The sequence below is a fragment of the Apodemus sylvaticus genome, chromosome 11, assembly GCF_947179515.1.
Source record: "Apodemus sylvaticus chromosome 11, mApoSyl1.1, whole genome shotgun sequence".
In the NCBI taxonomy this organism is placed as follows: Eukaryota; Metazoa; Chordata; class Mammalia; order Rodentia; family Muridae; genus Apodemus; species Apodemus sylvaticus.
In genome coordinates, this window is record NC_067482.1 from 105,248,989 (window position 1) to 105,274,076 (window position 25,088).

General features: G+C 40.8%; 1 protein-coding gene across 5 annotated transcripts in view; it reads left to right on the plus strand.

The window, feature by feature from the left end:
• The first annotated feature begins 1,939 nt into the window (after positions 1-1,939).
• Positions 1,940-25,088, plus strand: part of Rtn4 (reticulon 4) — a 48,674-nt gene continuing 25,525 nt past the window's right edge. The window contains exons 1-4 of one of the 5 annotated variants that reach the window (XM_052198124.1): positions 1,940-2,532; positions 16,238-16,294; positions 17,137-17,166; positions 19,381-19,506. In XM_052198124.1, coding sequence (XP_052054084.1) covers positions 2,025-2,532; positions 16,238-16,294; positions 17,137-17,166; positions 19,381-19,506 — 721 coding nt within the window. In that variant the 5' untranslated portion in view covers positions 1,940-2,024. Of the gene's footprint in view, positions 2,533-16,237; positions 16,295-17,136; positions 19,507-25,088 lie in introns of all 5 variants that reach the window. The other 4 variants (XM_052198123.1, XM_052198125.1, XM_052198126.1 and 1 more) reach the window with 4 other exon arrangements.

A 25,088-nucleotide genomic window follows, 5' to 3' on the forward strand; every position in this document is an offset into this window, starting at 1 on the left:
AAGTTATTTTTTTAAAAGGTGCGCGCGCCTGACCAATGTGTACAGGTTTCAGAGGAGGCCATTAGAGACTGAAGGAACTCCTGTAACTGAAGTTACAGTGAGTATGAGCTGCTTGGATGCTGGGAACAGAACTCAGGTCCTGTTAAAGATATTGCTGAGTCATTTCTCCAACAGAAGTCCACTCCACAGAATTCTTTCTTAAACGTTAAACTAAATCTACGGTTGGGACTAAGAATTTGCTTAAAAACCAACAAAATACATGACAATCAAATTTCTTAGTTATTAGAACATGCATTTAAAAGTTTCTACAAGCTGTTCCAAAAAGAATGCAAGTGAATTTGATAGTATATTGTACTCATCCCACTATATCCCAAATGTTATCAATGCCAACATAAAGTCAAGGTGAAGCGGAAATGATAACATTTCTTATAAATTCTGGCCGGGTGGTGGTGGTGGCGCACGCCTGTAATCCCAGCACTCTGGGAGGAAGAGGCAGGCAGATTTGAGTTCGAGGCCAGCCTGGTCTACAGAGTGAGTTCCAGGACAGCCAGGGCTACACAGAGAAACCCTGTCTTGAAAAAAACAAATCCCAAACAAACAAACAAACCAAAAACCCCACAAAAAAACAAATTCTGGGGATGTAGTGTATATTCTATTCACACAGCACACCTCATTTCGGTGCTCAGGAGCTAAAAGCAGCCAGTTGCTCCATGACTAGACAGTGCACGTAGACTGAACAATTGGAATGCAGGAGCCTCTCTCCAGGCCTCCAGTATTTTTGAAAAGTGTATCGGAAAGATAAAAGGACTCTCCGAACCTTTGGAGCAAAGTTTTCTACGTTCTACCGGTTTCCTTAAAGTGCAGCTTTGGGGGGTGGGGGGGGTGGGGAGTGGGGGGTGGGGGTGGGGGAGCACATCAGGAGACTTGCCCTTCCAGATCAAGCCAGTGAGTGCTGGGCTTCCTGACTCCTGGAAGCCTGAATCATCAGGGAAGTTGACTCATCAGCCTAAGGTGACTGAAAAGTAGTGAACCAATTTTGCCTTCCAAGGCATCTATTTCAATGTTCCTTCCCCCTTCTCCCTTTCTGGTGACTCATTCTCTTTGCACTATTACAGTCCAGCAGAAGGCAAGGACGAAAGCATTTTAACAGTGAGCCCAGAGCTCCAGATAATCTAGCACAGCTGTTTTGCCTATCTCATTCCAGACCTGCAGTCTAGAAAGGGGGGTGAACTTGAAAGTGTCAAATAAATGTTTTCTTTCTCCTTTTGAGATGATGGTGGTTATGCGTTGGGACCTTGTCTGAAATAAGTCTTTTATTTAGAAAATCGGTAAGGCAGTCTTGTTAGTACCTTTCTCGACTGTTTTTTTTTTTTTTTTTTTTTCTTTTTCCTTTTAGGGGAGGAAACTTTCCACTCCTAGGTCCCCAGGATAACGCCCTTCCGCAGGCTCTCGGAAAAGTCTCCAAATCCTGGGGCCGCAGCCCGCCCCCTTTCGTATTACCATAGACTAAAATCCCGCCGTAGGCAAGGCCAAGTCCCCACCCCATTCCCCTTCTACTCTAGGAGGGGGTGGATCGCAGCTCCAAACCCCGCCCCCCGCAACACCGCCAGCAGGAGAGAGGAAGTGCGGTAAGTCCCGCCTATACCCTATTTCTGTTGGACAAGTCCATGGTCCATCTTCCCTATCCCGTAGCCTATTGGCTCTTTGTCTCCCGCGCCAGCCAGCCCTCCCCTGCCAGGAAGGTGAGTCACGCCAAACTGGGCGGAGAGTCTGCTGGCCTCTCTCCGTCGCTCGTCTGGGCGGCGGCGGCTGCAACTGGGGACTGGGCGGGTGGCGCATCTCGAGCGCGGAGGCAGGAGGAGCAGTCTTATTGTTCCGGGAGCCGTCGCCTCTGCAGGTTCCTCGGCTCGATTCGGCCTGCCCGGCCCCTGCCAGTCCTGCCCAACCCCCACAACCGCCCGCAGCTCTGAGGAGAAGCGGTCCGCCGCGGCAGTAGCTGCAGCAACATCGCCGACCCGCCAGCCATGGAAGACATCGACCAGTCGTCGCTGGTCTCCTCGTCCGCGGACAGCCCGCCCCAGCCCCCGCCCGCCTTCAAGTACCAGTTTGTGACGGAGCCCGAGGACGACGAGGAGGAGGAGGAGGAGGAGGACGACGACGACGACGAGGACCTGGAGGAACTGGAGGTGCTGGAGAGGAAACCCGCAGTCGGGCTGTCCGCGGCTCCGGTACCGCCCGCCGCCGCCGCCGCGCCGCTGCTGGACTTCAGCAGTGACTCGGTGCCTCCCGCGCCCCGCGGGCCGCTGCCGGCCGCGCCCCCCGCCGCCCCTGAGAGGCAGCCGTCGTGGGAACGCAGCCCCGCGGCGTCTGCGCCATCCCAGCCCGCTGCTGCAGTCCTGCCCTCCAAGCTCCCGGAGGACGACGAGCCTCCTGCGCGGCCTCCGCCTCCGCCGCCCGCAGGCGCGAGCCCGGAGCCCGCCGCGCCCCCTTCCACGCCGGCCGCGCCCAAGCGCAGGGGCTCGGGCTCAGTGGGTGAGTGCTGCTGCGCGTTACACCCCTCCCTCTTTTGTTTCTTGGCCGGGGGAGGTGGGAATGGGCAGGGCTGCTCGGGACCCTAGGGCTTTGTCTGCGAGTGGCAGGGCGATGGCGCCCCCGCAGGCGGGAGACGGGCAGAAGGGTGGGGCGGCCGCGGAAGCCTGGGTGCCTTCATTGTCTGTCGGGTTTCGGGGAGCACGTGCACCCCAGCCAAGTCTCTAGTTCTTCCTTTTGGCTCCCATTCCAGCACTCTTCCGAAGTTATCACCGATCAGCAGCTAGGTGTGTGTGTTGAAGAACTAGGATGTAGGAATCCTTGGGCTGGGCTGGGCTTGGAGGTGGGAATGGGAAGGCTGTGGCGCCCTAATCCCTTTATTTAAAGGATGGGCATCTGTCGACCACTCTACAGTTGTTTTTTAGGACCTGCCTTCCTTCCTGTCAGGCGTCGGGGGGCGGGGGTGGCCTTGCCCTAATCCCGTTTCTTTCTCCCCTTACTGGTGGGGAACTGGCCGAGCTGCTGCGGTCTATGTGGTGGCCCAACTGCGGTGAAGGGGGAGCGAGCGCCTCCAGTGGCGTGGTTCCAGGAGAATTGGGAAGGAGAGACTTTTGGTGAAGTTCTGCCACCGCCCAGCTCATTAGGGTTTAATGTCCCGAGTCCTACACCAGCCAGAGAAACGAGATCTGGGCATTGTGTTCCGATGGGGCATAGCTCTCCAGGGCCTCAGTTGTGCAGTAAAAGAAATTGCCAAATTTAATGTGCATCTCTCAGCCTTTAAATGCATCGCGATTGACTCTTAGAGAAAAGGCAAAATGGTTGACCTTAAAAAGGGGTAAGCCTGTGGATTCCTGGTCAGGAATTAGTCGAACTTGTGGTAGATTTATCCTGAGACATAATGAAATGTTTTAGGACAAAGATTTCATATATTAGAAGTTTTTATAAGTATATGATTTAGATTGACAAAAATACATTGAATATTGTACATAGTTTTATTGCCCTTTTTATTTTGGAAAGAAAAAAATGAAAATCGATAGAGCACGAGAATGCATCTTTGGAACAAAGTGTCTTGCTAGCAATAAGCCTTTTTTTTTTTCTTTTTGTAAATTAAGGTAGAAAATTAGGTGGTATAACTGCCTGCTGGGAAATTTTCACAACGTTCCAGATCTTGGAGGTTTTATTTTTTAGGGAAATAATATCACCCTGAGCTCACACTATCTTTTTTGTTACAATTAACTCTTTCACAATGGGGATAATGAACCAATAACAATGTTTCTGGGTAACAATTCATTATGGACACACTCAAAGGCACTATCAAAAACAGTTCCTACAGTAAAGAATTTAGAAGGTGAAGACTACCTTGCTTTTTTATTTTTCTTTTCCTTTTTTGAGGGACACTAAAGTAGAAAAAAAAAAGTATTAAAAATTTAAACTGGAAACATGATTGACCAAACTATACTTTTCGTTTTTGTACTCTCATAGAAACACGATTAATAGTTTTGTCCTTTGAATATTGAGGAGACTCAGGCAGCACCAGCATTTTCTTGAAATACTGACAAATTTTAGAAGATTTAGAAATATCAACAAAGTTTAGAAGACAAAAGAGGAATGTTATCTACCCAGGTATTCTGTACTCATTGTATTTATTTGGAAGCTTTATTCCCTTTATTGAACACAGCAATGATGAGTTGTGGTAATTGATAGTTAAATCATCACAGTGCATTAGATTTCTTAATGCACTGAAGAGTTTGTTTATTGGCTGATTCCTATTATTGATTACCTAGGATACTTTACGAAGCACTGTTCTGGGCTTCCAAGTTGTGGCAGTGAGCAAGACTCGTGCTCCCCTCATGGGAGTAATACACTAAATAAGCACATATATAAAAGAACTAAGAGTGATGGTGTTATGAGGACGATAGCAGCTGGAAGGGGTGAGAATAATTGGAACATGCGGACCCTTTTTAAGGTCGTTTGATGATAGGAAAAAGAACTAAGGCTTGAGCTGCAGAGAAAAGAACCTAAAGGAATTCCTGGGGCAGGACTGAGCTGCTTTATTAACTAAGATTAGTGAGGAAGACCTGTGCAGAGGCAGGGCAAGGTCAGGTAATTAGGAGCCTCTTGGGTGACTTAAAAAATATTTTAGGAATATTCCACTTGAATAATTACATTGTGATTTTGGAACAAAAATGTAGTTTTAACGGTTTAGAGAGGATTAGAATAAAGACAAGGGTGAAAGGACTCTGTACATGGTTAGAATAGACAAACTAGGAAAGATCCCTAGCAACTGTGTATTTAACTAACATTGCTATTTACATTCATTTTTTTTCCTTAACTCTGATATCCATCAGTTAGTAAGTTACAGTTTTCTTGATTGCAGTTTCTCTGTTGTAATGTGCTGAGACCTGTACCTTTACTTGATGACCATTTTTCTAGAAAGAATGGTTCATTTGTTCTAAGGAAACATAGAGATTGATTTGAGAAAACTGCAAACATCAATTAAGATGACTAAGCTGATCTTTAGACACATTGGTAACATGAGAGTGACTGAAAGTGTGTGATAGATTAATTGGGATTCTAAAGGGTATTGAGTCAAAATAAAAGAATCTGGATCTTATTATACTTTAATTGATATTCTGCCATCTAAAACTGCTTTTACCATCATGAAACCAAACTGGTTCTAACAACAACAACAAAAAGATTAGTACATTTGTTTGTATGTGTGTGTATGTGGGTGTGGGTGTCAGGAACAAGAAGATGGTGCCTCTGTTGTTGAGTACAGACTTTTAGATGTTGGTATCCAGCTTGATAATGAGATTTTATAAGTTGGCTAGTCTGTTTTGCTTAGTTTCAAAAGAAGAAAGATTTATCAAGCTTCTGGTTATGGTGGTTTCAAGGCAAAGCATCTGCCATCAGCTCAGCTGTGGTAGAAACTTTGTAGATAAAGTCACAGTGGTGAGAGCCTGGATTAGAGGACCACAATTACACGGTGAGACAGGGAACGTGGGGGAAGGTAGGAACTAGTCTTGGCCTTTTATAACCATCATCTGAGAACTTAGGTTCTAGTAGAAACTTTATTCATCCTGGGATTACAATCCAGATTACAACCACTTCCCAGTAGGCTGGTCCCTTTTTGTCCCAGGGTATTGAATTGATGGCGGCATGTTCTATAGTGAAGCCACTACTGACCGAGTCACTTCTCCAACCTCCCCACCTTTTTTATTTTTGCGATTTATTTATTTTATGTATATGACTACACTGTAGCTGTACAGATAGTTGTGAACCATCATGTGGTTGCTGGGAATTGAACTCAAGACATCTGCTTGCTCCAGCCCAAAGATTTATTTATTATATGTAAGTACACTGTAGCTGTCTTCAGACACACCAGAAAAGGGCGTCAGATCTTATTAACGGATGGTTGGAACCACCATATGATTGCTGGGATTTGAACTCAGGACCTTTGGAAGAGCAGTCAGAGTGCTTAACGGTGGAGCCATCTCTCCAGCCCCCCTGTCCTCTTCCTCCTCCTCCTCCTCCTCCTCCTCCTCCTCCTCCTCCTCCTCTTCTTCTTCTTCTTCTTCAGTTTGTTGTTGTTGTTTTGTTGTTTTTTTGGATTTGGGTTTTTCAAGACAGGGTTTCTCTGTATATCCCTGGCTGTCCTGGAACTCACTCTGTAGACCAGGCTGGCTCGAACTTAGAAATCCGCCTGCCTCTGCCTCCCAGAGTGCTGGGATTACAGGCATGCACCACCACTGCCTGGCTCCTTGCCCACTTCTAATATTAATGTAAGTTAATTTATTTTGTGACTTGGGATCTTTCTGAGCTTCTTGAGTATCTGGAATTACAGGTTTGGACAGACGGGCCTACCTGTGATCCTTACTTTTTCTTGTTTTTTTGAGACAGGGTTTCTCTGTACAGCCCTGGCTGTCTTGGAACTCACTCTGTAGACCAGGCTGGCCTCAAACTCATAATCCCCACTTCTTAAAGATTCTATTATCTATTGATGTAGCCACATGGGAGCCAAGCCATTTTCTAGTATTTTCAAACAGTACTGAAGTAATGCCAAAAATACCTTTTCATCAGCTTTTCTAAGTTGTAATCTTGAAGATCGTACCTGTTCCAAGTGTCTTTGATAATCTGTCTAGAGTTCTATGGAATAGCATTTATATATGTATACCTTTTCCATTTTGTACCAAAGTGTCTGCAGAGGTCCTGGGACTATGGCTCAGTTGTAGAGCATTGCCTCAAGGATACCAAGTCAGGGGTTTGATTTCTTTTTTTTTTTTTTATAAATTTTATTCGATGTATTTTTTATTTACATTTCAAATGATTTCCCTTTTCATGGCTCCCCACTCCCCGAAAGTCCCACAACCCCTCTTCCTTCCTCCTGTTCCCCCATTCACCCCTTCCCACTTCCCTGTTCTGGTATTGCCCTATACTGCTGCACTGAGCCTTTCCAGAACCAGGGGCCATTCCTCCGTTCTTCTTGGACATCATTTGATATGTGGATTATGACTTGGGTAATCCAAGTTTCTAGGCTAATATTTGCTTGTCAGTGACTGCATACCATGATTGATCTTTTGAGACTGGGTTACCTCACTTAGTATGATGTTCTTCAGCTCCATCCATTTGTCTAAGAATTTCATGAATTCATTGTTTCTAATGGCTGAATAGTACTCCATTGTGTATATACACCACATTTTCTGTATCCATTCCTCCGTTGAGGGACATCTGGGTTCTTACCAGCTTCTGACTATTATAAATAAGGCTGCTATGAACATAATGGAGCATGTGTCCATATTACATGCTGGAGAATCCTCTGGGTATATGCCCAGGAGTGGTATAGCAGGGTCCTCCAGAAGTGTCATGCCCAGTTTTCTGAGGAACCCCCAGACTGATTTCCAGAGTGGTTGTACCAATTTGCAACCCCACCAGCAGTGGAGGAGTGTTCCTCTTTCTCCACATCCTCGCCAGCACCTGTTTTCTCCTGAGTTTTTAATCTTAGCCATTCTGACTGGTGTGAGGTGAAATCTCAGGGTTGTTTTGATTTGCATTTCCCTAATGACTAATAATGTTGAACATTTTTTAAGATGCTTCTCAGCCATCTGAAGTTCTTCAGGTGAAAATTCTTTGTTTAGCTCTGTACCAGGGGTTTGATTTTTAGCATTGGAAAAAACACTGCTAAGCACAGGTCCCAACTGATCAAACATAGCATGCAGAGAATTCTGTATAGCATAGTAGTCCTCATCTCCGATTTCACTGCATGAATTTCAGTACTTTATGTTAAAAGAGACTAAATGGAAAGATTCCAGAAATAACTCACTAGCTTTAAATTACATGTTGATCTGATCAAGGTAATAAATTATCCCTTTGCCCAATATATCTATGCCGTATGTCTATACCTCCCGTTTTGTCTCTTAGATGCATCCTTTGTTAGGAGATAAACTAGTGGCTTCAGATGAGCTTATATTTGAATGAGCGCTAAAGTAAAATTACTTCCCTTGATTAAAACATGAAAATTTGCCGGGTAGTGGTGGCACATGCCTTTAATCCGAGCACTTGGGAAGCAGAGGCAGGTGGATTTCTGAGTTCGAGGCTAGCCTGGTCTACAGAGTGAGTTCCAGGACAGCCAGGGCTATACAGAGAAACCCTGTCTTGAAAAAACCAACCAACTAACCATGAAAATTTATCTTAAGTGTATATGTATATGAGAGAAAATCAGTTTATTTAGATTTTATTTATTGTGCTTTCAAGTGTCTACTGTTATCTGGCATATATATCCTGGTTGATGATATGTGATCTTTATTTCACTTAGTAATAGCCCCAAAGGTGTGTGGTATAAGAAAATAGTATATGGAGTTGAATATTATTCCAGTTTCAGGCATCCACTGGCAATTGTAAAAAGTATGAATAGGAGACTGCTGTATTTAATGACTTCTGCTCTGTAGTTAAGTAGATTAGCCTTTCTGTTGCAAACAGTGTTGCTATGAACACCTTTATGTACTATTTCCTTGCAGATGAATGCTGAAGGGTTCACTGTAGGCTTGTAGAATAAATCCATTCAGGCAAGATTTCTAGTTCAAAAGGAGCTTGTGATACAACCTTGGGTGCTAACCAAGTGCCCTCTGGAGAGGTGGCACTGCTTACACTTCCAGTAACATTGTGTTACAAGGACTAATTCTTTCTTAAGCCTTTATCAACACTACATTGGTAAACTGGTAAATAGTTTAGCAAGTAGTTATAATTTACATTTGTAAATATTTTCTATAGGCTTAGGTTGCTAAGATGTTTTTCTAATCATTGCTTTTGCCTGTTTTGAGTTTTGATTTTATGGCTGCAGGATCATTTGAGCTTATCATAAGTTTCTTTACAAAATTATTTTATATGTATGGTTGTTCTGTGTGCTTATCTGTGCACACCTTGCATGCACAGAGGCCAGAAGAGGGCATGGGAGCCCTTGAAACTGGAGTTAACAGTTATGAGGTCCATGTGGTTGCTGGGAACCAAATTCCAGTCCTTTAAAAGAGCAGCCAGTGCTCATAACTGCTGAGCCATTTTTTCAGCCCAGGTGATTAGTTTTTTAGCATGTTTTTCTTGAGTGGTATTTGCATTCTTTGATTCATTTGCTGCTTAGTTCTAGAGTGTAAGGTTTAATATAATTTTCATGATTCAGTTCCATTTATTGCGTACTCTGTCTGACCTGAAAATGGATATATCCTCTGTTCTGCTCTGTTGTCTATATATAAGTTCAAAATTGTTTTGATTACTAAAGGTTTTAAATAAAATACTTAATGATAGGGTTTTTCCATCTGGATATTAATGTATGTATAATCTTTTTACTGATTTTAAACATTAAGCTGGATGCTTCTGTTAGGTTATATTTATGAATTAATCTTAGATAATTGATATATTTTAAAACTGGTACTATGTAATTTTTATTACTATCCATTAATGAACAATAGTTTTTAATGTATAGATTTATAAAATCAGCTTTTGTGGTATATGGCTGTAATTTATGTGTATGTGTGCACACATACTCATGCACATGTGCATGATGTGGATGTGAGAATGTAGGAAGTCAGCAGACAACTTTGTGGCGTTGGTTTTCTCCTCACCTGTCTGTCAGGTAGCTAGATTTAGACATCTCATCAGCCTGATATTATGGGTTTAAGTATTAACACTAGTATTTTACTCAGCATGTAACATTTGAAGTACTGGATTGTATAGTTGTTTAGCTATTTAGTTCTCATAGATCATAGATAGACTAAAAAAGAAAGATTTCCAAAACCATTTTTCTATTGAAAAAGAAAAATAGTGTTCTCTGTACTTCTGTACCAAGAGCTGCATCTTTGAAATACTGGGTCTATAATTCTAGTTTAGGCTGTGCATGCATGTAGGCAAAATACTCATACACATAAAATAAAAATAAATATGTTAACTATTTAAAAGATAATTTATATATTATAGAATGCATAGATCTTAAATATTTGTTTTGACAGATGTCCATGCATATTCTAGAAATTTGCATATTGTTTGGTTATATGTCTTTTGGTTATATGTTGGATACATTTTTGCTGAAGTGTTTGTGATTCATTCTCCTACTTTGATTTTATGTTTTTATTTATTTTTAATTTATTTATTGAGACAGGGTCTCTTTCCTGGACTTGGCTGACCTTGAGCTCTCAGAGATATGGCTGCCTCTGATTCCCAAATGCTGGGACTAAAGGCCTGTGTCACCATGTCTAGCTCTATTTTTAAGTTTTAATTTACCTTTTCTTTTTACAGGTAATGTTTATTTAGTGTGTGCTAGTCTCCTCCAAAATTGCTGTTTTTATCTTGATGTTTAATTCGTTGCTATGTTCATTTATTATTATTATTATTATTATTATTATTATTATTATTATTATAGTTTATTAAGCTCTATTTTGAAGTAAATTTTGCTTATGGGATATGGGGCGAGTTAGCTGACAAGGAGACAAGAAAAGAAGCCTGCCTAAAACAGACGCACTATAGCTACTGACAGTAGTGTCAGTGTCAGCACTGTCTGCAGCTATGGTGGATTTTATTACGGGGGAGGACTTTTGAGCTGAGTGAAATGAATTTTTTATACTGTAAAGTATGTATGATCTTTGTTGAGGAAGACACTGATGATGTTTGCTGAGTCCTGTTTATCACAGGATAGCCTTTGCAAAGGTACAAACAAGGACACTCAGTGTCCAGGCTTTCCACTCTTAAAATGTGTAAAATCCCAAGAAGTCCATAGAAACATGTTTACTGATTCAGAATTAATGAACATGTCTGTTGATACAGGATAGAGATTTTGTATATCTCTTGTTAAATTTGTGCCTAAGCATTTTATTGCTGTTACTAATGATACTTTTTCCCAAGCCAGGTGTAATGCCTTTAATCCTAGCACTCACGAGGCAGAGGCAGGCAGATCTGAGTTCAAGGCCAACCTCAGCTATATACTAAGTTCTAGGAGAGCCAGGACTACATAGTGAGATATCTCAAGTGGTTTTGTTTTTCCCATATTATATGGAAGTGCAGTTTGAGTTTTGTTGTGTGTTATCTTTATATCTGTCTTACACCCTTGATAAGTTCACTTTCTTTCTAGAAATGTATGCCCATTATATATTATATTATATATTTTGAGTATTTTTGTGTCGGATCTTCCAGCATTGTGTGACCTTCACAGTATTCATTTAACTGATAGATCTGACTACCCCTTTGCTTAGCTTTATACATGTGCAATAGTTCCCCTTGTCTTATTAGATAATTTTTTTTTAATTCATCAACTATATGTTTGGTAGGTAAATCTTTAAAATGAATGTGTTAAAGAAAACAGTATTTGAGTTGTGGACATTGGTGAGATTGTAGTAAAAAGACAAATTGCAGTAATATATTAAAAACTAACATTTTAGTTTTACTTTGTAAAATAATGGACTTTTCAAAGAATAAAAATAAAAAGAATAAATCTCATTAGTAGACTTCCATTTGGAAACTGGTCCTTGTAAATGTATTTAGAATTCAGAATAAACTCTTATTGAAGTTGTGTACACAGATTTGGATTCTGTTAAGAAAATGCAAAGTCATGCGAACAGTCAATTCTGTTCATTTCACTGGGGGTAAAGGAAAACAAGCACTGATTATAGGGATAGGTAAGTTAAAATTCTGTAGCTTTGTCATCATCTGACTTTGTGACTTCGAGGTTTTATAGATGTGACATTCAGACACAATGGGAAGAATTAAGTTTGGCCAGCACAGACGATACTGGAAGAACTGGGATGTGTTGGGACCATTTTACAGAGGACCTTATTTTAGCCAAGGTTTGATAGTAAATGAACAACTGGGAGCTTTTAATTTTTGACCAAGAGAAGGGATAGCTCTGCCTTGCCTTGCTTCTCCCTCCCTCCTTCCCTCCCTCCCTTCCTCTCTCCCTTCTTCCTTCCTTTTCTCCCTCTCTCCTTCCTTCCCTCCCTCCCTCTCTCCCTTTTTCCTTCCTTTTCTCCTTCCCTCCCTCCTTTCCTTCCTCCCTTCCTTCCTTTTTTCCTCCTTCCTCCCTTCCTCCCTTTTTCCCTCCCTCCCTCCCTTCCTTCTTTCCTTCCTCCCTTTCTCCCTTCTTCTCTCCTTCCCTCCCTTCTTCCCTCCCTTCCTTTCTTTATTTAAAGGATCTGAAGACCTTTTTTTTTTTTTTAATTATTTTTTTATGTGAGTTACACTATAGCTATCTTCAGACACACCAGAAGAGGGCATTGGATCCATGTACAAATGGTTGTGAGCCACCATGTGGTTGCTGGGAACTCAGGACCTCTGGAAGAGCAGTCAGTGCTCTTAACCTCTGAGCCATCTCTCCAGCCCTCTTCCTTGTTTTCTAAAGTAATATTAGTGTGATGGCAGTAGAATGGAAGGACCTGCAAAGTTGTGATTTCCTCTTTAGCATATTTTAAAATAACATTTTCATATAAATATAGTTGCCTTTATATAAAATACATATACAATGGTCTTACTGCTCACAGTAGCACAAGTGAGGTAATGGAGAGCGTGCTCCTGTTCTCAGTGCTGGCGCTGCAGACATACACGCCACGGCTTAGCTTCTGTTTCATTCAGTAAAGCTTGGCATTCCCAATAGTTCTCAGAAAAGAAGCCATTTCCCCCTTTTTATGAGCTTAATTAGTGTATATGTAAACTTCCTCAGAAATTCAGAGTGTTACATCTTTTTATTTAACATAGTCTCCCTGATTGCATTCCTTTGCAAAAGTGAGGATCTTTACAAAACAGAAAATGACTAAGCTAACACCAACAGCTGTTTTTCAAAATAAGCAATTTTCTTAGGTATTTTTAGACTAAAATTTGTTTCCCCTTCTGAACAATTTGCGATAGATGCTAGTATGTTGTTTTATGAGTGAGGGGTTGAGGAGGAAAGCTAGAACATCACCTTCCAGGGCCGCACGTGTGTAGAAGACCTGAGATTTGAAGTCATTGGTACCTGTCGCTCACCACTGCTTGAAGGCCCAGAAGGCCTCCCCTCCTGCGAAGCATGTTTAAAAATACAAAACTTATTTTTGTGATTAGTCCTGGATGAATTCCAAGTTTAGATAATGAGGATTTTGTTTTCTTTAAATTAATTATTTGAAATACTAACTTAAATGCCTTAGTTACTTGGCTAAATGCCAGGTTTTTCTACTTGGGTGGGGGGAAGATTAGATGAAAATAAGATACACTTTAAGAGATTCTTGAAAAAAAATTAGCACAATTTTAAATTAGTTCATTTTGTGTCTAGTCTTAACAATAGCTTTTGTTGTTGTTTGTTTGTTTGTTTTTTGGGTTTTTTTTTTATGTTTTTGGGGGGTTTTGTGTTTTGTGTTTTTTTGGTTTGTTTTTTTTTTTTCGAGACAGGGTTTCTCTGTATAGCCCTGGCTGTCCTGGAACTCACTCTATAGACCAAGCTGGCCTCAAACTCACAACTCTGCCTGCCTCTGTCTCCCAGAATGCTGGGATTATGGGCGTGTGCCACCACCGCCCGGCTAACAGTAGCTTTTGAATCAATGACTTCTAACGATATTGTGTAGAAGGTACCATTTTATTTAAGAATTTTCTTTTTAAATTGCTTCATCTAATTGAATACCTTGGTTCTGCCTTTTGAGCCCAAATTTGTTTTTTCTTTTTCATTTTTGATTCTTCAGCTGAGAGCAAGAGGATTAATTGTGCACAACATACACTTGGCCACAAGTGAGAACAGAACTAGTCCAGAATGCCAAAGGTCCAGGGCAGAGGGCCAGCAGGACTGTTCTGGTTGTAAGAAAGGCAGTCAGTTTCCCTGGTGATCAGAGCAAGAAGACATCCAGGCCCACTGAAACTTACTACTGACAGCAACATGCTGTCCAAGCACTGCACCAGTGCCCTGGCCTGCCTTCAGCATCTCTGCACTCCTGTCCTTCCTGGGTGCACAAGCTAGCTTACTCGGCCCTCTGACTCATCTCTCTTGAGCTGCGCTTCATTCTGAGCATTCTCTTCTGCCATTTTGCTCTCATGGCACAAGAGGTTCTAGGAAGATGGTGCTAAGGCTGAGAACTCTTCTTCTTCTTTTTTTTTTAAACCTGATATCACTGTGATGCTTATCTTTGTTGGCTTGACACAACCTATAGTCATCTGGGAAGAGAACCTTAGTGCAGAGCTGTCTATATTAAGTTGGTCTGTGAGTGTGTCTGTACAGGATTGTCTTAGTTAATCCACTGTGTAGGTTGAACCATTCCCTAGGTAGGGTCCTTGAAATCTCTAAGAGCAGAAAAATGGAGCTGAGCTCAAGCAAGCATGCATATTGTTTCTTTTTTGCTCTTGACTGGGTATGATGTGACTAGCTGTTCCTACTGTGATTTCTCTATAATTATGGACTGGAATTGTAAGTTAAAATGAATCCTTTCTCCCCCAAGTTCCTTTCAGTGAGGATATTTTATCATATGAGCAGAAATGAAACTAGGAGAGTCACATAACATTTAAAAAATGTGTCCATGCTGTACATACCGCAGAAAGTTTCCTAAGGCATTGCTGGCCTTCTGGCTGGGTGATGCTCTTTCCTACCTATTCCTTGTTTTAGGTTCTAAGAGATCATACGTTTTACTGTTTTTAGTTTGACTATGCTTGTTTGTGACCAGTGTCTAGCCAAGTTGTTTAACCTGGTCTTGAACATGTGAACTCAAGTGATTCTTCCTTCTTAAGTCTTATGAGTAGGTTGGGATTGTAGGCATGCACTGCCATGCCTGAGATACGGAGACCTTTAAAAACATATTTCAGGGTTTTTTCCTCACCATCTATTTCATCTAAGGGTGCTAGGACATTGTGCATTGTGGGGATTTAGTCACAACTTATTTGGCATTATGAAATTAGCTATCCCCTGTTTATCAAGGGGACTTTGAAGACAAGTCCATATTTTTGTTAGATATATACATCTCTTTTACTCTGTTTTAATCAGCCTTTTCTAGCTTGTATTTACTGGTAGAAGTGTCTTTCCAAATTTACTGGGTCTTCTTTCCTATTATGCCTTGAATTATTCCAAGTAGTCCTATGCTGGAGTCTTTCCCTACTATAAAACAGAAGATATTTACTTTTCTGAACCTGTAACGATAGGCACAAAAGATATTATATACAGTGTTAACACTGTAGTATATAGTGTATTGTCTACTTGAGTTGACAGTACAAAATGTAAATTGGGTAGCTTAAACAATAGACTTTTCTCACAGTGCTAGAGATTAAGAAAATTCAAGTTACCTTGTTAGCAAGGTCGATTTTATTGTGAGACAACCTCCTGGTAGCTTGTTCTCTGTGCATGCTCTCTGGTATCTCCTCTTGCAAGGGCAGTTATCACATTGGGTCAGAGCCTCATTTTCAGGACCTGTCTAATTCTGATCACCTCCCCTCAACTGTGTCTGGACATCTAACGTAGGAGGTTAAAGATTCAACCTAGGAATGAGGCCAGGGCACAAACATTGCTGTATTTTATGTAGGAAAGACTGGAGCTTAATTATGGAAGTGCCTCATGGTAGTTGTGAAACTAGTTTTTGTTGTTGTTGAATTGTTTTTAATTTTTATTTAAAGGGGAACTATTACCACCATTATGACAATAGGGTGGTAAGCAAAGTAAATTGTAGGGTATAAAATACTGAAAACAAATGAATAGGTAGCTAATAATAATAAGAGGAGGGTTGCTTTTATTTTTGAGTGACATTTGGACAGTGGCACATATGACTTCAGTACTGCATAGTGGCACATATGACTTCAGTACTGCACAGTGCTGCCACGCATTATAAGAGAAGAATGTAAAAGAAAATATGTAATTCTCTGAAAGTGTTCTTTTAAATGAAACATATGCTAGGACCAAATGATTACATGAAATAGTTATTAATTTTATCATATTTAATCTTTTAAAGTTTTGATTTGAGTAGGACAAGACTTGGATGCAGTATACTAAATGATAATACTGTGTGGAAAACTGCTTTGGTCAAAAGTCAACATAAACATGCTGTATTGCCTCTTAAAAAGTGACTAACATTTAGTCATACGTGAGAATTAGTTACTATTTCCTGCTTCCTTTCTGCCTTCCTTAGCCTTTTCTCTGTGTGGTTAACTTACTGTGAGCTTCCCTGCTTAGCCTCTAGCCCACACTCCTCCAGCCTGCTTGTATTTCTGCTGAGGTCGTATTCTGTTTGTTTTTCAGATGAGACCCTTTTTGCTCTTCCTGCTGCATCTGAGCCTGTGATACCCTCCTCTGCAGGCAAGTTTCTTCTGCCAGCCTTTGTCTCTGTATATTCTAACTCACTCTAGTGTTAACTCAATAGAGTACTTTGCATTTACTAGAAATCAATGTTGGTCTGTGAATGTTGTTTTTACTGGAAAATAAAAGACTAAATTTCCTTTTTATATGTTACATCCAAGAGAAGCATGCTCAGGATTTGATTCATAAGGAATTCTTGGACCCTTGGCTTATATTTACATAATCATTCATTTTCTTCAAATAGTTTGTCTTTGTATAGCCTTTGATAATCCTGTACCCTGTCTAGCCTATGCATCTGGGTACTCATTCATCAAATCTTAGATTCTCTTTAAAGTATTTAGAAGTAACTGTTTCCAGTTAGTAACACCTGAGGTTTCCTCAGATTTGATTTGTGTCTCTGCATAGCATTTAACTGCCTCTGAAAAATGCATGTCATTTTTTTCTTTAGGTATTTTAAATTAATATTTAAAGGTATTTATAGGGTGCAGTGTGATGGATCACTTTATTATTCATTGTTGCATGGTCAGGTCTAGTTGATTAGCATATGCATCATCTTAGATGTTTTTAATTACTTTGTAGTGACAGTATTTAGAGTCTTCACTTTGCTGTGTGATAGACAACATTGTTAACTATGTTGTACAGTAGCCATGCACTCTTTAAAATTGACAACAGTTCATATTTTCAGTAATGATCCAAGTCTGTGTGTATTTATTAACTAAATGCTATTCATATTTCACTTAATAATAAGTGTTTACTAACACTTTTATTAATATGTCATAAAACTTGCATTAGATCTGAGAACACTGGCATTCTCTAATTTTCCTTTCTATCCATGGCCACAGAAACAATTATGGATTTGAAGGAGCAGCCAGGTAACACTGTTTCGTCTGCTCAAGAGGATTTCCCATCTGTCCTGCTCGAAACTGCTGCCTCTCTTCCTTCTCTGTCTCCTCTCTCAACTGTTTCTTTTAAAGAACATGGATACCTTGGTAACTTATCAGAAGTGTCATCCACAGAAGGAGCTATTGAAGAAACTTTAAATGAAGCTTCTAAAGAGTTGCCAGAGAGGGCAACAAATCCATTTGTAAATAGAGATATAGCAGAGTTTTCAGAATTAGAATACTCAGAAATGGGATCATCTTTCAATGGCTCCCCAAAAGGAGAGTCAGCCATATTAGTAGAAGACACTGAGGAAGAAGTAATTGTGAGGAGTAAAGACAAAGAGAATTTAGTTTGTAGTGCAGCCCTTCATTATCCACAAGAGTCACCTGTGACCCTTACTAAAGTGGTTAAAGAAGACAGAGTTATGTCTCCAGAAAAGACAGTGGACGTTGTTAATGAACTGCAAGTGTCAGGGGTAGCACCTGTGAGGGAAGAGTATGCAGACTTTAAGCCATTTGAGCAAGCCTGGGAAGTAAAAGACACTCCTGAGGGAAGTAGGGCTGTGCTGGCTGCTAGAGCTAATATGGAAAGTAAAGTGGACAAAAAGTGCTTTGAAGATAGCCTGGAGCAAAAAAGTCATTGGAAGGATAGTGAAAGCAGAAATGAGGATGCTTCTTTCCCTAGTACCCCAGAACTTGTGAAGGATGGCTCCAGAGCATACATCACCTGTGCTTCCTTTACCTCAGCAACCGAAAGCAACACAGCAAACATTTTCCCTTTGTTAGAAGATCACACTTCAGAAAATAAAACAGATGAAAAAAAAATAGAAGAAAGGAAGGCCCAAATTACAACAGAGAAGGCTAGCCCCCAAATGTCAGATCCTTTCCTTGTGGCAGTACAGGGTTCTGAGGCAGATTATGTCACAACAGATACTCTATCAAAGGTGACTGAGGTAGGAGTGGCAAACATGCCTGAAGGTCTAACGCCAGATTTAGTTCAGGAAGCTTGTGAAAGCGAACTGAATGAAGCCACAGGTGCAAAGATTGCTTATGAAACAAACGTGGACTTGGTCCAGACATCAGAAGCAATGCAAGAGTCACTTTACCCCACAGCACAGCTTTGCCCGTCATTTGAGGAAGCTGAAGCAACTCCGTCACCAGTTTTGCCTGACATTGTTATGGAAGCACCTTTAACTTCTCTCCTTCCAAGCGCTGGTGCTTCTGTAGCGCAGCCCAGTGTACCCCTACTAGAAGCATCTCCTCCAGTTAGTTACGACAGTATAAAGCTGGAGCCTGAAAACCCCCCACCATATGAAGAAGCCATGAATGTAGCACTAAAGGCTTTGGGAACAAAGGAAGACATTAAAGAGTCTGAAAGTTTTAATGCAGCTGTTCAGGAAGCAGAAGCTCCTTATATATCCATTGCATGTGATTTAATTAAAGAAACAAAGCTCTCCACTGAGCCAAGTCCAGATTTCTCTAATTATTCAGAAATAGCAAAATTTGAGAAGCCGTTGCCTGACCACTCTGAGCTGGTGGAGGATTCCTCACCTGAATCTGAACCAGTTGACTTATTTAGTGATGATTCAATTCCTGAAGTCCCACAGACACAAGAGGAGGCTGTGATGCTCACGAAGGAGGGTCTCACTGACATATCTGAGACAGTAACACAACACACACATACAGAGAGATTTAGTGCTTCACCTCAGGAGGTAGGAGAGCCGTATTTAGAGGCTTTTCAGCCCAATTTACATATTACAAAAGATGCGGCATCTGATGAAATTCCAACATTGACCAAAAAGGAGACAATTTCTTTGCAAATGGAAGATTTTAATACTGTGATTTATTCAAATGATGACTTACTTTCTTCTAAGGAAGACAAAATAAAAGAAAGTGAAACATTTTCAGATTCGTCTCCAATTGAGATAATAGATGAATTTCCCACATTTGTCAGTGCTAAAGATGATTCTCCTAAATTAGCCAAGGAGTACACTGACCTAGAAGTATTCAACAAAAGTGAAATTGCTAATGTCCAGAGTGGGGCCAGTTCATTGCCTTGCTCAGAATTGCCCTGTGACCTTTCTTTCAAGAATATATATCCTAAAGATGAAGTACATGTCTCAGATGAATTCTCCAAAAATAGGTCCAGCGTATCTAAGGTGTCCTTATTGCTTCCAAATGTTTCTGCTTTGGAACCTCAAACAGAAACGAGCAACATAGTTGAGCCCAAAGTACTTACGAAAGAAGCAGAGAAAAAACTTCCTTCTGATACAGAGAAAGAGGACAGATCCCTGACAGCTGTATTGTCAGCAGAGCTGAGTAAAACTTCAGGTAATAATCCATGCACTGTCTCACCAACTTCTTGATTTACAGTGGAATACAGATAACTTTTTATTACATAGCATTTATAGTGTCTAATGTATCATGTTGATGAGAATCGTTTTTACTAGTTCAGTTTTAGTTCTGTGTTGCTGGAAAGATGGCTCAGTAGTTAAGAACACTTGGTGCTCTTTTACCCTCTATAAGACTTATGTTTGCTTCCCCAGCACCCGTGTGGTTTCTCACAACTGGCTATACCTCCAGTTCTAAGCGATCTGATGTCTTCTTTGACCTCTATGCACACCAGACACATTTGATCTGTGCATGTGTGTGTGTGTGTGTGTGTGTGTGTGTATTCACACACACACGGTAGGTGAATCATTCATACACACAAAAAATAATTAAAATCTAAAATAGAAAATGATTAAGAAATTTTTTTTTTGTTATAACCAGGTAGTACAGTATAGTCCCAACTACAATCTGGAGCCCAAAGTAAGAGGATTATTGTGAATTTGTTGCAAATGTCAAAAATGCAAAAGTTTTCTGCTCTTTCTCACCCCCTTCTACTCAACACTCATCTTTGTTGTAGTCTATAGTTAACATTGTATCATGGAACTGGGACAAAAATTAGTATGATTATCTTTCATGATGCATTCTTTCCTTCAGTGTTTTCTGATACTGTGACAAGCAAGGGATATTAAAACAATATTTTCTTATCGGTTTATTTTTATCTTAGATATGATTTCATGCCAAATTTGTGAAAGATGACCATATCTTTAGCTTGCTTTTAGTATTTACATATAATACATTATTTTTCTAGTGAGATGTATGAGGCTAGAAATACTAAGTATAGATTTTTGGGGGGAAAGTAATTATTGAAACATGCTATCAATTTATGAAAAGCTCTGTTTTATGTACTTTTAAGTGTAGGAATGCTCTGTCTGCATGTACATCTATATGCCAGAAGAGGGCATCAGATCCCTTTATAAATGGTCTTGAGCCACCACATGGTTGCTGGGAATTGGTCCTCTGCAAGAGCCAGTGTTCTTAACCGTCCCAACTGCCGAGCCATCTCACCAGCCCCCATTTATACTTTTGATTCAACATTTGCTATGCTTGTTTTGAAAGCTTTTTAAAAAAAAAAAATTGGCATTCTGTTAGCTGTGTTTTCTAGTAGTAATTATGTTGTATTTACTTACATATTAGAGACAGCATCAGATGAGTATAGAAATTAATTGTATTACAAGAGGAGATTCTGAATATTCAGATAATGAATCAGGAATGGAGATTTCCTATTTGGAGGATTTGGAGGATATGGAGAGAAGTGCCAAGATTCTGGGTTCGTGTCGTGCCTGTGTGCGTAGTTAGCAACATGAGAAACAAAGGTGGGGCTACATGAGAAAATACAATGGGTTTGGGAGAAGACAAATTCAACTTGAATATGTTAGTACTGAGACAGAAATTAGTACCATATCTAAGAAACTTTGAAACAACTTGTCAGGCTATTATATGCACAATTTGCCCTGAGCTTGGAGCTGAAAATTGAAGCCACAGATAGGAACAAGGGAAAATCAGAACACAGAGATAAATGGTCAACACATTAAGAGTTAAGGATTGGAAAAGGCGGGAAGGGCCTGACGTAAGTGCATGGAACCAGGACCCATACAGACTCAATTCTGATAACCGTTTGGGAACAAGAAGAAAAAATGTTAGCCAGCAGAGGAATGGAACTGAAGAGGGGATTCCCTTTCCCCCTCACTTTAGGAGGGTCAGAACAGTTGATGATAGGTGCTGATAAAATATCCATAGGTGCTGGGGTAAACTCCAGAGTTCAGGTGAAGGGCTTTGTAGAGGAAGAAAGAATACTGCACGTAGAGGGTAGAAAGAAATCTGTGGATGGGTATTGGTACTACTAGGGAGGGTTTTGTGTCTGAAACTGACGGACCTAGTTGATCTTAATGTTAAAGCAGTATGTGAGGTATTTGCTGAGAATAAGTTGAAACATATTTGGCAAAGTAAGTATGAAATTGTTCCAACTAGAGAAAGCAAAGGCAGTGTGTTAAGAGCTTATTCCAGGGCCTTGTGACAGCATGCTAGGCAAGTGTGCTTTATTACTGAGCTATACCCTCTGCCCAGTGACTTTCAGTGTGCTAAATAGTCTGCATATGGGATCAGAGAAGGCAACAGGTTTTATTTGAGATAGTTCTGTTTTGTTGCATGGGTGGGCCAGTGGAAGGACAGGGAGCCAAGAGAGTTGAGAATAATAGGAATCGGAGTAGTCTGAGGTCATTGAAATAATGGGCTCACACCCAGGCTGAAGTGAATAGAACATTGATAGAGAATAGTAACTGATCAAGTGGATTGTAGGTCCAGATTGGGTCTAAGAACCAAAAGTGTTAGGAAGAAAAATGTGACTCTTAGAATGTTGTGGGAAACATAGTAAGATGTATGTGTTGGCATTGAGTTTAGAATTTTACAGCAAAAGTAGTTCAGTGACCAATGTTTGGCCATTAAGAAAGTTGCTGAGACCAAGAGGTGTCTGTATTGCATATGTGCTAACATCGCTTAGAATAATGACAGACTTCAGGTAGAGATTATGGTAAGGACAAGGGAACTAGGGAGATGGTTCAGGGGATAAATCATATGGCCAGAGTCCAGATATCCAGTGCCCACATAAAAGCTTGCAGGCAGAAAGTGGAATCCTCTGGACGGGCTTGTTAGCTGGCCTACCTGAATCAGCAAGCTCAGGGCTGGGAAAGGAGATCCTGGCTCAGTAAACAACCTGTGGGCTCTGTATGATGTGCTTAAATGAGCACATGCACCCCCTCCCCAAAGGCATAAAAACAAATGAGGACAAGAGTCTTTGGTAAAAGGCATTTGGGTAACTGATGAGAATAGACAGGAGCAGCAAGAAAAGATAAGAGTGTGACCTAGCCAGGCTTCTGAAATCATCCTCTGCATTAGATAGCAAAGAGTACTTAACACTCCTTGTTTTCAGGTGTGCAAAGTATGGGAGAGTAAGCAGCCTTGATTTTGGAAGCACCACAGGGAAAGCAATGTCAAAGAAGAGTCAGGTTTTAATGAAAGGGAGGTGAAAGAAGGAATGCTTTGTAAATGAAATGGAGAATTAGAAGATATGGCTCAGGATTAATAGGAGGATCAATCAATACTTTCCTCCATGCTTAGGGGAAACTCTAAACATGCCAATGAAGCACAGCAGCATGCTAACACAGTGAGGTTAGCATGCATGTGAGCAGCAGCCACAGGCTTACCAGAATCAAACTAAGAACAGAGGAAAATCAGAGTTGAGTTTTGGGAGGGAGCTTGAAGGTAGAAGGTTTTGATTTTGGTAAACCTAGGATCTTTAGCCCTTAATTTGGAATTAAAAGCATTAAACAGCAGCAGTGCCTTTGAAGGCTAAATAAGAATGCTGAAGAATGGGTTGGTGCTGATTTTTAAGGAAACAATATCTTCAAGAAAATCATTTATGACTCTTTAGCTCAACCTTTTCTTCTTCTGAATGTATGTGGAGAGAGACAGTGGATGTGTGTGTCCCTGAGGCTGATGTTGGGAACCATTTGCAACCACTTTCTACCTTATATTGAAGCAGGTCTCACTAGACAGTCAGTCTGTTGTAGGGACCCCATCTCCACTTCCCATGTGCTGGGATTACAGGTGAGTCATTGCCCACCTGGCTTTTTGTGGTTCTAAGATGCACACTGGTTCTTGTGCTGGTGTGGATGGTGCTTTATCTTCTGAGCCGTCTTTCTGGCCACATTTTTAGAAACTCTAAATTGGATGATAAAATTGTTTTTAACTGAAAAAATTATAGATATATTTAGGGTATGATGTGATAATTTGATAAATATGCAGTGACCAAGGTAATTAGCATTCCCAGGTGTTTTTAATTTTTTGAGACAGAGTTTCTCTGTGTAGCTCTGGCTGTCCTGGAACTTGCTCTATAGAGCAAGTTATCCTTGAATTTTCAGAAATCCACATCCGTCCAGCTTCTGAGTGCTGGGTTGCACCACCAATGCCCAGCTTGTTCAGTAATTTTTAAACTTATCATTAGCTGCTATATCCATGCTCACTGGAGGAATAGAACATAATTTGCATATAACAAATGTATAAGCCTTTAATCCTAGCACTTGGAAGGCTAGGCAGATTCTCTGAGTTTGTGGCTAGACTGGTCTACATTGTGAGTCCAGGACAGCCAAGGCTACACAGAGAAACCCTCTCTTGGAGTAAACAAAACAAAACAACAAATGTGTATATTCCATAAAATCCAAAGAAATTGTTTGTATAATTTGGATGACAAGAACTAGTCTTTCTCACTATCTAGATGTTGACTTCCTTTTCTGTAAAAGTGGAGTTAGATTATTAGATTCTGTACTTGATATTTTTCTTTTCTTTTTTTCTCTTTTCTTTTCTTTTTTTTTTTTTTTTTTGGATTTGGTTTTTCCAAGACAGGGTTTCTCTGTGTAGCCCTGGCTGTCCTGGAATTCACTCTGTAGACCAGGCTGGCCTCGAACTCAGAAATGCGCCTGCCTCTGCCTCCCAGAGTGCTGGGATCACAGGCGTGTGCCACCTCTGCCCGGCTGATATTTTTCTTAATTAATAGACAATAAGCGTCTATTAAAAGCAGGTAGTTGCTTTGGCATGGTTGTTTGGAGCACTATACTATATTTCTTTTCTTTGAGAGTGGGGGGAGGGCTGGAGAGATGGCTCAGCGGGTAAGAGCACCGACTGTTCTTCCAAAGGTCATGAGTTCAAATCCCAGCATCCACATGGTGGCTCACAACCATCCGTAAAGAGATCTGACACCCTTTTCTGGAGTGTCTGAGGACAGCTGCAGTGTACTTACATATAATAAATAAATAAATATTAAAAAAAATTAAAAAAAAAGAATGAGAGTGGGGGGAGACAGAAAACTTTGTTCTCATGTAACTTAACTGACAGACACACAACACACACACACACACCACACACACTCACACGGTTTTGTTAGAGTAGCTTACAGGCTGTCGTCCAAGTAGTCCAACAATGGCTCTCTTGAAAGAAAGGCCAAGGATCTGGTTATAAGATTGAAGTCTTAGCCATCTCAGTCTTCTGCAGTCTCAGATAATTCCTTCAGAGGTCTTGAGTCTATGTTGGAACCTCACAGAAGTAGATTCTAATACCAGCAGAGGAGAGCCTTAGTAACGGGATAGATGAACTTGCCAGAGAGGTTGAAGATAAGGAGGCAAAAAGCAAAAGCTTCCTTCTTTCGTGTCCCTTTATGACTTGAAAGAGGAGGTCTTTTAGTTCTTTAACTACTCGTTATCTGGGCAGGCTGGCTCAGATTTAGGATCTTTTTCCACCATCAAACTATCCTGGTTTAAGGTGCATCTTCCCATCTCAAATGATCAAATCAAGAAAATCCTCCATAGGTGTGCCCAGCTACTTGGGATTCTTCAGATTTATTTTATGTGTATGAGTGCTTGCCAGTATTGCCTGTGTGTATGCATCGTGAGTTCCTGGTGCTAGGGAGGAAAGAATGTATTGAGTCTCCTGGAACTGGAGATAAAGATGGTTGTGAACTATCATGTTGGTTC